Source organism: Halichoeres trimaculatus, unplaced genomic scaffold, assembly GCF_033239565.1.
Source record: "Halichoeres trimaculatus isolate MK-OKI-2021-1 unplaced genomic scaffold, fHalTri1.1 fHalTri1_scaffold_15, whole genome shotgun sequence".
NCBI classification, from domain to species: Eukaryota; Metazoa; Chordata; class Actinopteri; order Labriformes; family Labridae; genus Halichoeres; species Halichoeres trimaculatus.
The window spans coordinates 5540336-5555117 of NW_027437193.1; the positions used below are offsets into that span (position 1 = coordinate 5540336).

General features: G+C 39.8%; 1 protein-coding gene across 2 annotated transcripts in view; it reads right to left on the minus strand.

Annotated features, from left to right (window-relative positions):
* The window catches only part of piezo2b (piezo-type mechanosensitive ion channel component 2b), a 117454-nt gene that overhangs the window by 91182 nt on the left and 11490 nt on the right, over positions 1-14782 (minus strand). For both annotated transcript variants that reach the window (XM_074688533.1, XM_074688534.1), the window contains 2 exons: positions 13916-14011; positions 7299-7424 (listed from right to left, as the gene is read on the minus strand). In XM_074688533.1, the coding sequence (XP_074544634.1) occupies positions 7299-7424; positions 13916-14011 (222 nt within the window). The remainder of the gene's footprint in view (positions 1-7298; positions 7425-13915; positions 14012-14782) is intronic.

Sequence of the window (14782 nt, forward strand, 5' to 3'; positions counted from 1 at the left end):
ATCTGAGGTGGGGAGATGGCTCAAACGGCAAAATTTCTGAGAGATAGCTCGGTGCAAGACCTCAACAAGCTCTAAAAGTGATTAGTAGAATCTTAAAACCAATTCTAAAACACACAGGGAGCCAGTGGAGAGAAGCAAAGAATAGAGGCGGAAAAACACCAAAAAGAAAAAATAGGAATAATTTATGGATGTAAGTATATGAATTGTAAATATGTACATTTGTAAGTGACATGTTGCCACAGCTGTGTGATTTGTGACTGTAGATGAAAAGAAAACGTTTATATTTTTGCACTACCTCTTTTTCCTTGAGCCTATTTTTTATCTCTGTGACATCACCCATTTGTTTTAGATAGCCTGTTTTATTGCGCAATGAATGTTTTAAGTATTCCTGCTGCAAAAATCAGCTTTTTTAAATGTGTGTTAGTGGTTTCTGGTGTTTCTGTGGCCAGCCTCTAGTTGAAACTTGAGGAACTGCACATAAGCTTCGTATTTCAAAATTGGAGGCTGCTGCTTGATGGCATCTTAAATCAGTGTTGTTGAAGTAGATAAGTTTAATGGGCTGAAACGTTTGGGAACCACTTGGTTTGACGGCTTGGTCAGAGCATCTTCAAAACAGCAGCTCTTGTGGCTTTTGACTTGACCTGTTCTCCAAATTCAGTTCAGTAGTTGTGGGATGTGCTGGACTTCCATGTACAACCCATGGAGGCCCCATGTTGTAAATCTGGGGACTCAAAGGATCTGCTGTTAACATCTTAGTGCCAGATACCACAACAGACCTTCAGATGTCACCCATGTCTCATCAGGTCAGAGCGGTTTGCCTCTCACCTGCAGGAATGGAGCCTACACAGCCTTCAGTAAGTGGTGAAGCTAATGTTTAGACTTATCTCAACTTTTCAATCACAGCCTGTCATCGTCTCCAGAGCTCCATGAGAAGTTTTACTTTTTACGGTGAGTGTGATGTTTAAGCTCTACACCCTGTGCCTCATTAATCGTGAAATAGCAGCTGTGATCCACCAGCTGTTCATTATAAAATCATTCCTGGGAGTATTCACACAAAGGCTTTACTGCTAAATGTTGCAGATAATGAGAGGATATGGTATTCAGTCGAGTGCCAGTGGAGGTTTATGATGAAGAGCCTCAGACTAAACCCTGGATTCCTGGGCTTTAAGAGAGTCTACATCCATCATGCATTCAACAACAGGTGGGGAAGTCTCAGACAGGACAAAATCTGTCTAAAGCCAAAAAAGTCTGTCTGTGTAATGAAATTTTGGTGTTTTTTTCTCCTGAATCCACTAAACAAACCAAATTGCAACATTGGGAGGAAGTATTATAGTTATAAACGATATTATAAATTGTGATCACATGCTTTTGAACGAGATCATGTTGTGACCTGGCCCTCTTCATTCACAAACATGTCCTCCTCAGATCTTCTCATTTAAAAGTGCTGTGACGACTGCCCGAAAAAGCTAGCATTTTTCTGCAACAAAGACTCTGTTTCCCATGATTACCCATTGTTGACAGGAAGTGACTCTTGGAAAGGTGTGCATTTGTTTTGGAGGGCGCATCTTTTGATCATTACTTTTCTTTGCTCAAGACAAAAGACAACTTTTCCCAGGACGCAAAGCGACAAGGAAATGTGTTTATTTGTAGTTACATAGCACAATTGCGTGCACCATTACTACAAAAATGATCCAAGAAATCCTTTTCTTCCAGAAAAAGAAAAAATGACAAATCTCTCTTCTCACTGTTAAACTTTGCTGGCACACGGGGTGTTGTCAAAAGAACTTTTGGACATCAATCACATGGCAAATGGTGGTGTTGATATTTCTATTTTTAAAATTAAATTTCATAGAGAATTTAAGAAACATCTACACTCATTTTTGCTTAGATCAGTTGTTATTAACCGGTCTGGCTTCAGGACCCACCATTACCCCCCAAAAGACCACCCATGACCCAAAGTAGGGAAAATGAAGACTCGTTTATGAAGCCCTCGGGTCATGAAGTCGTCTTTGAAAGTACTCAACAGGTTTATCTTTAAAAGCAAAGTGTTTTGTTTTTAAATGTTGCCTCAGTTTTGACGGTTTAATGCTTCCCAAGCAAAATGAATTTGGTGGATCTTCCTCTCTACTGTGAAACCGCAGTTGTCAAGTAGCGTTATCTTCATTATACAAGCAAAAGATTTTTCTAAACCTTTTTTTGTTTTGTTTTTTTGACCAAAGGCCGCCCACCCACTGAAAACAGGTCCACAACCCACTTTTGGGTCACAACCCTCCAGTTCAGAATCACTGGCTTAGATATTGTCTCTTTTTTCCCCTTCTTTTCATTCTTTCTTTCTTTCTTTTTTTTGTAAGACTGGAACTTTTCAGTAAAAAAAGAGAAGCTCTTTCTGATACTGCACGTTTTCTAATCTGTCCCAATTTTTTCTTCGAACATGAAAACCAGTTCTGTCAATGTAGCAGCTTTGATGCTATATTTTGCAAGTTTCAGACCCCTTAAAGTGATACTCTGGGATGGAACAAGTTGGGTCCTATCACAAGGTTTAGGGCAGAAATTACCCCTACAGCAGGGAGGGGGTGTTTGGTGCGAGCGCCCTGGACTTCTGCTGCACAAAAACACTGCTGTAGGGGTAATTTCTGCCCTAAACCTTGTGATAGGACCCAACTTGTTCCATCCCGGAGTATCACTTTAAGCAACTCTTTTGGAGACTGACATAAATGCACATATTAATCTTATTTTTCTAAACAAGCAGCAAGTGCTGCCACAGACCCCGCCCCCCTTTCCAAAGCACTCACAGGCAGACAAGTCCACCTTCCTGTGGCCAAAGTGTCTCTTTTGGGTCACTTTTGCCAGTCCCAAGCCCAGATAGAGAAGAAGGGTTGTTATTTTGGCCTCAGACATAAAAACAAGAATCAGCTGAAGAAGAATAATTTGTTGCTTTAAACATATTTTCAGTGTATTTTACCCACTTTTTGTAATTATGTGCAAATAAGGCAATGACGCCAATTAGCAACATGGAGGACAGCCAATAGTTACTTTTTCTTACTGAGGAGTTGTCAGAACTGGTCAGGACTTCATTTTGAACATCTCTGTTTAGTGCTTTGACTCCAGTTTAGCCTCCAGAAAAAAAAGATCTTTAGAAATAATCATGGAAGTAATAACCTTGAAAACGCGTAAGTCTATCCACAGTAAAACATGCGTTAAATCGATAAATAAAGCAGATTGACCTGAGTAATAAAGATTTCTATGTGTGAAAGGATTCTCAGTGTTCTCTGCCCGAGGCGATGATGAGCTCCGGTCTGCCTCGTGAGCAGAGCTGCCTGGAGAGCCACTGACTGGCATTAGAAAGAACAAGCCAGAGAGACACAGGGTCAGGCGTATACTGTCTAGACACATTTAAATTTTTACACTTTGATACAGTTTCATGAGACACCTGAAGCCAACTATTAACACCTCCCAACGCTGCGTCAGGAGCTGCTTTACTGGCTGCAGGAGCGGCTTCCTCTCTGTGTGGCCATATGGCACGAGGAGGATAATTACATCAAAGAAGGTGTTAGATTCATAAATCTTCGTAATGTGGCAAATGCAGAGTGGGGATCTTTCTAGAAATTGTTAGAGAGCATCTTTCTTAGAGCGCTGTAAAGGAGGCGCTTCTTCAGGGAGTGGAAACTTTCCCTGACGCTGTGAAGAAACGACACCTTCACTGGTGAAATACAAGCCAGCATCAATAGCTGGGGTCAGGGTTTGAGCATAAAACAGCCAGTGTGATGGATGGGACCCATGTGTGTGTGTTTGTGTGTGTGAGTGTGTGTGTAGGCAGCCATCAACATGTATCATCAAAGAGGAACAGATTTCACCCTCGTGGTTGGACTTTAAGAGCACTGAGGGAGTGAAAATCTACCCGTACTGATGGGAATTAGTTTTGAAACATGTCGGTTTTTCACACCACAATACAGAGCCATTTTCCCATGAATATCTAAGTTACATCCCATACATTTCAAAGTGGGACCCAAGGAGGCTGCAGAGACTTCTTAGAGTGAAGGAAACACCCTGAAAGCCTCCATCCATCCTCTCTTACCTCCTTTAACCTTCTGTTTTATGACCGTGTCTAACCCGTCTGAGGCCTGTAATGGACTCTGGTGACTCAACTTCTGGGACTCCGATCCACTATGGATCCCTCTCCAACTGGCTGAAACCGTCACCCAGTCATCCATCCTCCACGTCCAATAATTTGTCCGTCAATGTCTAACTTCATCAGATTTTTAAATCAGATCAGTGCGGTGTGGTAAATCCTCCATGTGACTCTTTCCATGACTCAACTCAAGTATCTTGTTTTGTTTTTTACATGAGACTGGATAAAAACATGTACAGTGAAACAGCTTCCATGAATGTGAGGCCAAATTGTTCAGAGCTCCCCCGGTGGCTGGCTCTAGCATAGGCCAAGGTGCTGCCTCCTCTTTTATGACATAACTGGAGATTAAAATCCACTTCAAATATATTTTTCTGTTCTTCTCTATGCTATGGCTGCTGCAGCGCCCTCTAGAGTACGAAATAAAAACACGTCACCACAGCCATTGAAATTTCCAGCACAAGAGTCAAAAATCCACTTAGCATCACACAAAAATGAGCTCTTCATTCATCATCAAAACATAACCCAAAATGACAGAAAATGAGTTGGCCCATTTCACTGAGAAGTATTGTCATTGATTATTACATCTGCCTGCTAAATTACATGATGGCGACGTTGCATTTAGCCTACAGCGTCTCTTAATAGTCAAAAAACCCTCCATACAACCTGGACGAATGCGAATAAACGTTGAAAATAGAACCTGTTCTAAAAAACAAAAAAAATGACAGACGACATTTTCATCATCAATGTGCAAATATGACAGATGTAACATGGGAATTTCTTTTCTAGCCAGCAAAAAAAAAGACTCATTGTGGCGAGACTGAATCTCCTCCATGCTAACAGGCTACCTGTAGTAAAACTGTTAGCATGACTCATCAGTTTTCTACCATAATGTTATTTTTGATGAATGGACATCATTCTAGTCTTACTGCCCTCTACTGGTCTGATGCTGTTTTGCAATTGCCTGTTAAAGCACAGCTTATGTGGCTGTTTTTTATCATTTCTTTTTTAAAGCACTGGTTCCTAAAGTGGAGGTCTCAAATCACTGATCACAGGCTTGAGATACAAAATTTGATACAAAACAATGCAAACAGAAAACGTCTCTTTGTTGAAGACCTTCAAGGTGACCAAACCAGGATAACAACTAGACATGCAGCTGATTGATCGGTGCTGATTTCCTTAATTTTGAGTGATCGGTGATCAGCCCATCCTTACATATGAAACTGATCTTATATTCCTCCAGGAAGGTCTGACAGCCAGACATTGTTGCTTTTGCTCTGAGACCTAAAACTCAGGACACTTTATTGGTTGTTTAAGTTAAAACATAAAGATTTTATTGTTTCACAGGTATTGTTCAATGATTCTCAATAAAACAAGATTGGAACATTGAAGGTTTATGCTGTCAGTTATAAAAAATAAAAATCAGTATCGTCAGGTCAGGCTTTTTGGGGATCGGTGATCGACCAAAAAATTGTGATCGGTGCACCCCTAAAAAAACGGTATTCATGGAGGCAGATTAATTTAGGAACTAGAAATATGTGGACATAGGTAGACGTAGCATCTCGAGTCTTTTCTTTATCTGTTTTTTGATCGGTCTCTGACTATATTGCCACAGAAAAGGGCAATATAAGCATCTGGTGTCGATATTTTGGGCATTGCAGGACTCATTTTATGCGGTTTTTATTTTAAAATTGACAGTGTATGCTGTTCCTGTTTTTGACTTTCAGTTCAGCTAGCACAGCCGAGTGGGGTAAGAATTCTGGGACTGACGCACCTGTGGAGACATGAACTGTGACTTGAACAAGCACAGTTGAGCTCCTAAGAGCTCCTAAGACACAAACATGAGGCTTTCTGTCCCCCTCAAAACTATGCTAATGTATTTCCTCCAATGAGTGAGCTTGTTGTACAGGAATGGCAGAAAAAGACGATGCACTCTCCTCTAGTCCTCTTCTCGTCCTCCGGCAGCAGACGGGCCGTACATTCTTGTGTTTAGCCAGAGCGGCCTAAGAGGAAGAGCTGTGAGTTTTTGGGGTTGCATGCTTTCAAAATCTGTTTACTTTCACAGGTTTCTCCAAACTTAGTGACCGCAGCTCTAACCGTGTTTCCAGAGGGTTTAATCCAGGCAGTAACAACAGTTTCTACAGTAAGCCTCTGACAAAACCAGACTGCAGCTTCCTCCTGACACACTTTATTATCTCAGAGAGGCTTCATCCGTCTTTCTGCACCTTGGTTTAGATTAAGGGTCTTCAACCTGTGGCTCCAGAGCCTCATGCGGCTCTTTGGCTCCTTTGCAGTGGCTCCTTGTAGCTTTAGATATTAATGAAATAAAGAATTTGTATTTTTCTTACAGAGGGTGTTGATGATTAAAGACACTGACATCAAATAAAATCACGAGTTATCACTTTGTTCAATTGAATATGCATCACCTCTTACAAAAAAAGCTTTCAAATTTTTTAAAGATTTTTGAAACTTTGTTTTAAATTTTTTTGCAGATTTTTTAAGCTTAAATTTATTTTGACATTTTTGAAAATTAACAAAAAAACTGATTTTTTTTAAAGATATTGCATTTTTTGTAATTTTTGCAAAATACATATATATACATATATTATTTCTGCAAATTATTTTAAATCCTTTTTTTTGAAAATTTTTCACAATTTTTGGAAAATTTTGAAATTAAAATTTTTAAAACTGTTTTGCAAATGTATGACATCTCTCAAAATTTTGGTAAGTTTGGGGTAGGTTGCAAACTTTGGCACATTTTTTAATTTATTAATTTAATTTGAAAAGTTTTGCAAACTTATTGAATTCAAAAAATTTTGAAAAATTTTGCAACTTGTTAGAATTTCATACATTTTGGAAAATGTAGGAAGTTCATGACATTACAATTTTTCCAATTAAAAAAATATATATTTGCAAATTTATTTCACTGAATCTTAAACATTACATGTACAATTACATAAACAACAAACACTTTTGGTTTCATTATATTTTTACTATGCAAGGAATTTTATCCACTTTTTTGTCTTTATTGTGGAGATGATTTTGTGGTTCCTGAACGACTTTAATCCAGGTGAGCTGAGGAAAAATGGCTCTCATGAATGTAAAGGTGGCAGACCCCTGGTTTAGATTCTCCCCAGACTCTGAAACATTTAGGAGGCTTCAGTGTACTCACAGTTGAAGTCAGAGGCGATGGAGTCCCCCGCCAGGAGGCTGGTGACTGTAATCTGGTAGATGATGTGCAGCAGCAGGAAGGACATACTGGTGAAGCAGAGGGACTGCAGCAGACGCCCCGTGTGTCCTGGAGGAGAGAGGAGACATCCATGTAACACAAGAAGGAGGCTCAAACTGCGTTTTTTGAGTGGTGCAGCATTAAAAAAGTGTCTGGTAGTCATGAATTCTTCAGCGCTCTCAGGGCAGAACAACGATTTATATTCAGCAGCGAAGTCTGGAGCTGGTTTGAATGAATTAGTGAGAAAGGGAAAGGTGACTGGGAGAGCACCCAAAGGGGATTTTCTGTGGATCACAATACATATCCTGGTTAAGAACTGGCAACACTTCCATGAAGTAAAGTTTATTTCTTTAGAGAAGTTAAATAAACATCCTGGTGGACCGCAGGACCTCGAATTCTTCGCAGGTGGAGAAAAACAAGCTTTCATACCTGATTTGATTCTTCAGTTTCTGCGTTTGGTGGCAGAGAAAGCTCTGCTGTCTAAGAGGATCCTGAAGGTCAGGTTTGTACGATCACAGCTGTCAGCGGACGTTACAGATCCTGAGAGCGTAGGATGGGAACGCGGCGAGCAGCTGCCACAGCTGCACCGCACATGCTTGTTTTATAGAGCACCTACAGGTATTTGGGATAATTTCAGGAGTTGTTATGGTGATCGTTCTCTACAGTAGGACTCCTCAGACCCTCTCTTATCGGGGAAATTGGAAATGTTCACCCCGTGGGGAAAACAGGCCTGATGGGACTCCTGCTCTCTGAGGAGGTGATGACACAATCGCCCTGAAGGATGGAGTCGTCTGCACGCTCTGGTCCACCGGGTCCTCACAGGGCAACATCTCCATCTCATTAAATTTACGGCAGCCTCGCGGGGGGAGCACATAACAGTTTTATTGTAGTATATGGCACAATATCCTGGCTGAGGTGAAGCAGTGCTGCTGAGCCTTAGGACGTGGAGGGCCTGGGCTGTATACAACGTGAGCAACAATAGACCACAGCAGGCAAATTAAATACTGAAGTGAAAACAATTTGTGCTAATTTCCCTTTGCAATTCCCCGGGCTTCTCCCAAAAGGGAAAAGAATGCTTGTAAATACAGGGTCTGAAAAGTGTTAGCGAGCTCCTGCATACAAACTGGTTATAGCTTTGGCTCTTTTCTTGCGCTTTCCTTTCAGTAATAAAGCATTTTTGTCGTGTGACAGCCATCTGTGTTCCTACCTTAATTATGCATTTCACTTTTTTTACCATCAAGTCTTAAAGTGCTGCCCCCATGAGAGCTTTTTAATGCACCTTAAACTGAAGGCATTGTTCAGTTTTTACTGTTTCTACTTTTCCCCCAAATCAATCGGATAATTGGATCCATTTGAGAAAATTTAGATCTGATTCAACCACGTAACGCTACAAAATCTGAGCGCAAGAGACGGATAGTTAAATGTGTTCTCGTCAGAGGAATTTCTGGACATGGAAAAGTGATTTTTATTGTCTTCAGTCTTTTAAAAGACAAATATGTAGAAATTTTGAAACACAGACATCTTACAGCTTAGACACAAGCCCCGGAAAAGCTTTTTTTTTAAAAAAAAATTCAAATAAAAAAAAAATATTTTTTTTTTCATTTTTATTTTTTAATTTAATTTTTTAGTTTTTTTTTTTTCAATAATTTTTATTTCAATATTTCACATCGTACACCTTTGGTGATTTTATTCTCACTTTATAATAATAAAAATAGTTTTAAAAAAAATAAAAATAACAACAAAAACAATAATAATAATAATAATAATAATACTTTGTTTATATTATATAGCACTTTTCAATGCAAGAAACAAAATGCAATAATATAATTTATTCTCACACTGATCTCTAGATCATCATCACCTGTCATCCTCACTACATTGAGGTTTCACTCTCCCTCATCTCAGGTCTTTGCTCAATGGGCCTTGAGTTTACAGCTGCTTTACAAGGCAGGTTAAGGAATTAAATGGAGATTGGATCGAAACAATTTTTGTTTGTATTTATCAGTACAGTTAGATAGCACTGGGGTTTGAAATGTGACATCAAGCAAACGTTGTAGTGGCCAGCTGTATATAGTGCTTTCGGCAGCCTGGTGCTTGGATGTATCTGTTGGCTAACGTGACAACAAGTAAACACTGTCAGTTTGTACGTAGTTTAGTAGCTGTTTACAGTTAGTGTAGCTAGCAGCCCGGTGCTCTAAGACATGTCTGTAATGTGTAACATTAGTGAATCCTGGTTATGTCTCATCAGTCATCTACCAGTCAGAGCTAACGTAACCTCACTCTTCATTTTATTGATAAACTCTCAGGTTTGAACAGACCACTGCAGAATAACTGCTGCATGAGGGTTGGAATGAGCACAAACAGATTAGCTCTTTTAGCCTTTAGCTCGTGTTCTATCTCTCTCCTGTTTATCTTTCTTCTGCTCTTCTGTCCTTCTTCTGTCTGACAGTTAGGCTCCAGTGTCCACCATCACTACAAAATTAATCACAGAAATCATTTTCAGCAGAGAAAAACACAGATCCCTCTTTTCACTACCAAACTTCGTCGGCCGGCGTTGGTGTTGTCATAGAGACTTAGACGTGCTGTAAATCAGTCTGGTCCTGCGCTGATAATCTCATTTTAAATGGTGGATTACAAAAGGCATATATCTAGATGGGAGACTTTTTCAAGATCACCCTTAAGCTCCTCAAAGCCTCTTTAAAGAGACGGCAGCCAAAACTCAGAAATTAGGCTTCTTTGGAGGTAACAAAGGGACAGAATAAAGGGTTCAGAAAAGCAACATAACCCCTCTTTAACCACCTCAGGACAATGGGGGTCTCCAGCCTTTGACATTATTATTTTTGAGGGTCATGGCCTTAAGATTGTGAGCCCCTGACTGACTCGATTACTCACGTTTATTCTGTCAAACCGGGTTTGAAGTCAGCAGTTATCAGTTTTACTCCAAGACTTTCTCTTTAACTATTGATGAGGGTGAAAGTGCTCCCTCCTCTTCCTCCCTCACAAGATTTTCATGAGACCTGCTGAATAGGGATTACTTTTTTTAAATCATGTAACAATAATACAGGGGCACCAGTGGGTCAAAAATGCAGAGTGAAAAATTTACAGTACCCCCTCTTTAAATAAAGGATTAAAGATCATCTAACGGCCAGTCTTAGAGATGAGCTGGATTCAGTCATCCTTGGTTTAAAGTCCATGAGCCGAAACATAAACCTGATAAATCATCCATAACATCAAATATTTATACAAACCCATGCAACAGTGCTTAAGGACTCCCCAGAGAGGAATCTTCATGTCACTTCCCCTCGCAGCACCCACTGTGAGGGCTCTTAAAACCCTGCTCCCTGTGTGAGAGCTGCAGTTTGGGTTTTGTTTAACTCCTCTGAGAGCTGACGGCCTTCAGGAGGACGAGGAACTAATGTTGCCGTTAAACAACAACAGGTTATATAAGATATCACTTGTCAGGAATCAGGAGTGTTTGGACATATCCGTGGGCGCCGTGCACCACTGTGGCTTTTCAGGAAAGAACAGGACTAATGCATTATTCATGTGCAACATTTGGTTTGGATAAAGTTCACAGATTTGACGGCCACGTGTGTTTTAAGATACAAGAGACAAAATGAAGCAGACCATCAAAACAATACGCTGATTTTAATTCAATTTCATGTCTAAATTCCCTTCAAAACAGATCAAAAATGCTCCGTGTGTTTCTTTTCAACACAGCTTTAAAGCTCCTGATGTCTGTCAGAGCAAACTCTGAGCGTCTTCATCGGATTTTCCTGCTTTGAGGCTGGGGATCGAAATGTCCAGAGAGGAGCAAGGAAATTAGTTTCTGCTGGGCTTGACGAGTAGAAAATAAAAGTAGCTGCACTACACTACCCAGCCAGCAGAGGGCATTTACAGATTTTGATGTGTACATTTATATTTATAAAAATAAACTAAGATGCATTCCAGAGGACTTCTTCTGTGTTTTAACAGCTGTTGTAAACTGGATATCCACTGACACGTTCAGCTGAGGGTCTCCAGTTTACAGGGTCACTCTTTAAACTGGAACACCGGGAGCTGACAGAGACACATTCACACTATCAGGCACAAAGAAGGCTATTGTTTTGGGGGTCATCTTATTGTGGACAGAGGGAGTGTAAAATGAAAACACTGTGTCTGCTCCACCAATCAGAGATGTTCAAACTCAGAAGCATCACATCTGCAGTCTATGGAGAACTAACACACCCTGTTTCCTCAACTGCTGCGACTTCCTGTTTTATTTTATCTAATTATATTATTGCCTTGAGTGCCTTACCTGGTTTTATTGGCTTTATATTGGCTCATGTTTATAGATATTATTATTATTATTTATTTAAACCTTGTTACAGAATGAGTGCCTGTTTATTTGACCAAGGTCTGAGTGCTGTATTTTATTCTTTTATACTCTAACATCAGAATAAAAAAAGAGGTGTCCTAGGTGGAAATCCAAGCTAGATAAACCTAAATTTAAAACTTTTTTTTTTCTTTTCGATTTATTTCACCTAATCTTTCCTTCTTTAAAAAAAACTTTTTTTATATCTTTCTAACTATTTTTACTGTTTAACTAACCTTTAAAGAGGTGGTATCCTACATGTGGCAGATTTAAACCCTGTCAGGTCAGACACATAAAAAAAGACAGAAAATTTATTTTTGGGGGAATTGAGATGTTACTTACCCTTTTGACAAAAAAAAAAAAAAACTTTAAAAAAATATTGCCATATAATTATGTTTATGATATAATTTTTGTATCAAATTTGATCAATTGGGCAGCTTTGGCAATTTTTAAGGAAAGTTTTCAGTAAATATTCATTCTTTCAATGCAGTAAATACTTATTATAAAAATAAGTGACAATTTACATGTTATTTTTACTGCAACTTCTTGAAAATTAGTGATGATTTGTCTTTATATTTTTATTTATTTATTCTGATTTTGTTTTTAACAGGTTTTTAAGGAAACTATTTATAATTTTAATGAGTCAGAGGTCTTTCAAACTCATGTACCAAATATGACACGTTTGGCGGTATAGGGTTATGTAAAAACCGATTAGTCACATATTCTTGAATTGAAAATATAACTTAAAGGCCAGAAAAGAAGGGAATCTAAGGTTAAAAAAAAAAAAAAAAGACAGTTGCTTTTGATATTTTGTAAACCATTTAAACCCAGGATTTAACTGAAAACAGTGCAAAGAAGGAAAACGGAAATCCCTGAATCTGTCTGTAACCTGATCAAAACGCTCTGTTAAAAAAAGAAAAAAAAAACACCAAATCTTTTTACGAGTTCTTCACAACATCACAAGACTTGCTTAAATAAGGACGTCATCACTTAATGATCTCCTCCATGACACGTCAGAGGGATGGGCCTCAAACACCAAGGCCCGCTAATAGATCTGGCCTTGATAGGCCTTCAAAAGACTGGCCAATCACAGGGAAGGGGGTTTGTGGAGCGGGGGACCTTAAAGAGACAGCAGCTAAAATGATATAAGAGTTTTTTAAAACAGCAGTGAGAGAAAAATAGAAATTTTCAGCACGCTAGCAGGACAGAATAAAGACTTTAAAAAGAAGCACATACCCCCTCTTTAACCACTTATTTTGGCGGTGGTGGACTGAATTGATTGGTCATGTATGTTCTGTCAAACCTGGTTTGAAGTCAGCAGCTATCAGCTTTACTCCAAGACTTTCCTCTTTAACTATTGATGAGGGTGTAAGTGGTCCACTCTCCTCTTCCTCCTTTACTTCCTGATTGTTATTTCAGCTGGAGACGGGCAGAGACAGGCTCTCCGACTGGATGCTGCCCCCTCCACCGATATGCCTCTATGTATTATTAAACACTGCATGTGGTCTCCTGCTGGTCTCCTCTTTATGTTTAGTATTTTTGTGGTGAGAGGGAGAGCGTGAAGGCGCAGCTTAAGCTGGCGACCACACTCCCCACAATCATCACCTGCGAGGAGAGCGGTCACCTCGGGGTGATTTATGTGTCTTTGAGAGGAGGTGGAAGCTCGATCGGGAGGTTTTATTCACTGAAATCTTTTTAAACGAAACAATCAAAGAGCTACAAAACCACAGCTCTTGGAGAATAAGACCCGTTTCAAAAACAAGCAGAGCTTCGGGAGCAGCTGAAGTGGTTATTTTATCAAAAACAGACTGCTTCCTTTGAAGGAGATTTCACGCTCTATATGTGGTTTCTCTCCTCAGCTGAAGGGCTGGTGTGCTCAGGCAAAAAAACAAAACAAAAAGTCAAAATAGTGTAATTTTTATCAAGTGGACATCAGATCTGGCTCTTGTGGATCACGTCTTACTATCTCAGATCTCGCTGGTTTTTATTTTTACAGATGGACTCATGCCCGCTCTAACCGATATTACCTTTCATGGACTGAAGTGTGCGCCAAATCCTTCATGATTTCAAGGAATTTCAAGTCCCCTGGAGAAGGGCTGGTTTACATTACAGAGAACAATATTACGATTCAACGTCGAGGCTTTTTGGGAAACAGTCAAGAGTCTCCGGGTGAAAACCAAAGAAGGGCTAAAAGAGGAGATCTTACCCTGCATTGTTGTGCTTGTGGGCTCTGCGAAAAGTGGGATGAGCAGGAGGTAGATGAGGTAGACGAAGGAGAGGACATTGTACCTGAAGAGGCAAGCTGTGGGGAGAAGGAGACACACGTCACTCGGCGTATACACACCTTTAAAGACATCACACTCTTACTCTATGTTGCGTTGCTTCAGGAGCTGTCGCTGAGATAAACTAAACACAGATTGGAGAGAAACACGAGGTGAGACTCATTAAAAAAGAAATCTGTTAGTAATAAAACACCAGAACATTCCTTTAACCAAACTTTACGCTCACAAGCCTGGAGCACAGTGATCACCCAGAAGTCTGAGGGTGTGAAAAGAGACAACGAAGTCCCTGCGCAGCCTGTGGTCAGCTCAACATCATGTACGACAATTTCATTTACAACACCCCTTCATGGACTGTGAGTGTTATCAACACTGGATCAGACTCTAAAAAATCTGTCGTGCACCAGATGCTCCTGGAAAACAGGAAAAAAGACTTTCGGTTGCCAAAACTTGAAATGAAACACAGACAAACGCACACACACGCACAGAGAGGAACAAGAGTTTGAAATGTCACGACCCCGAGTCTGAAAAGAATCACTTTTAGTGCTGCAGATGAAAGACAAAAACTAGATTTGACAGCTGATACTGAGTCAGATTTTTTACTTTTTTAGATAATACTTTAAAGCTCCTGTGAGAGGTCTCTATTTGAGGACAAAAAAGCTTTAAATTAATGTTAATGTCTCTGTAAAAGCTACAAAAACACAGAAAAGCACAAGCTTAAACTTCTTTTGGTTAAAGTTAAGGTTTAAAGCTGCTGTGGGGGGTAGGTGTCATCACGATTGTAATGTGCACAC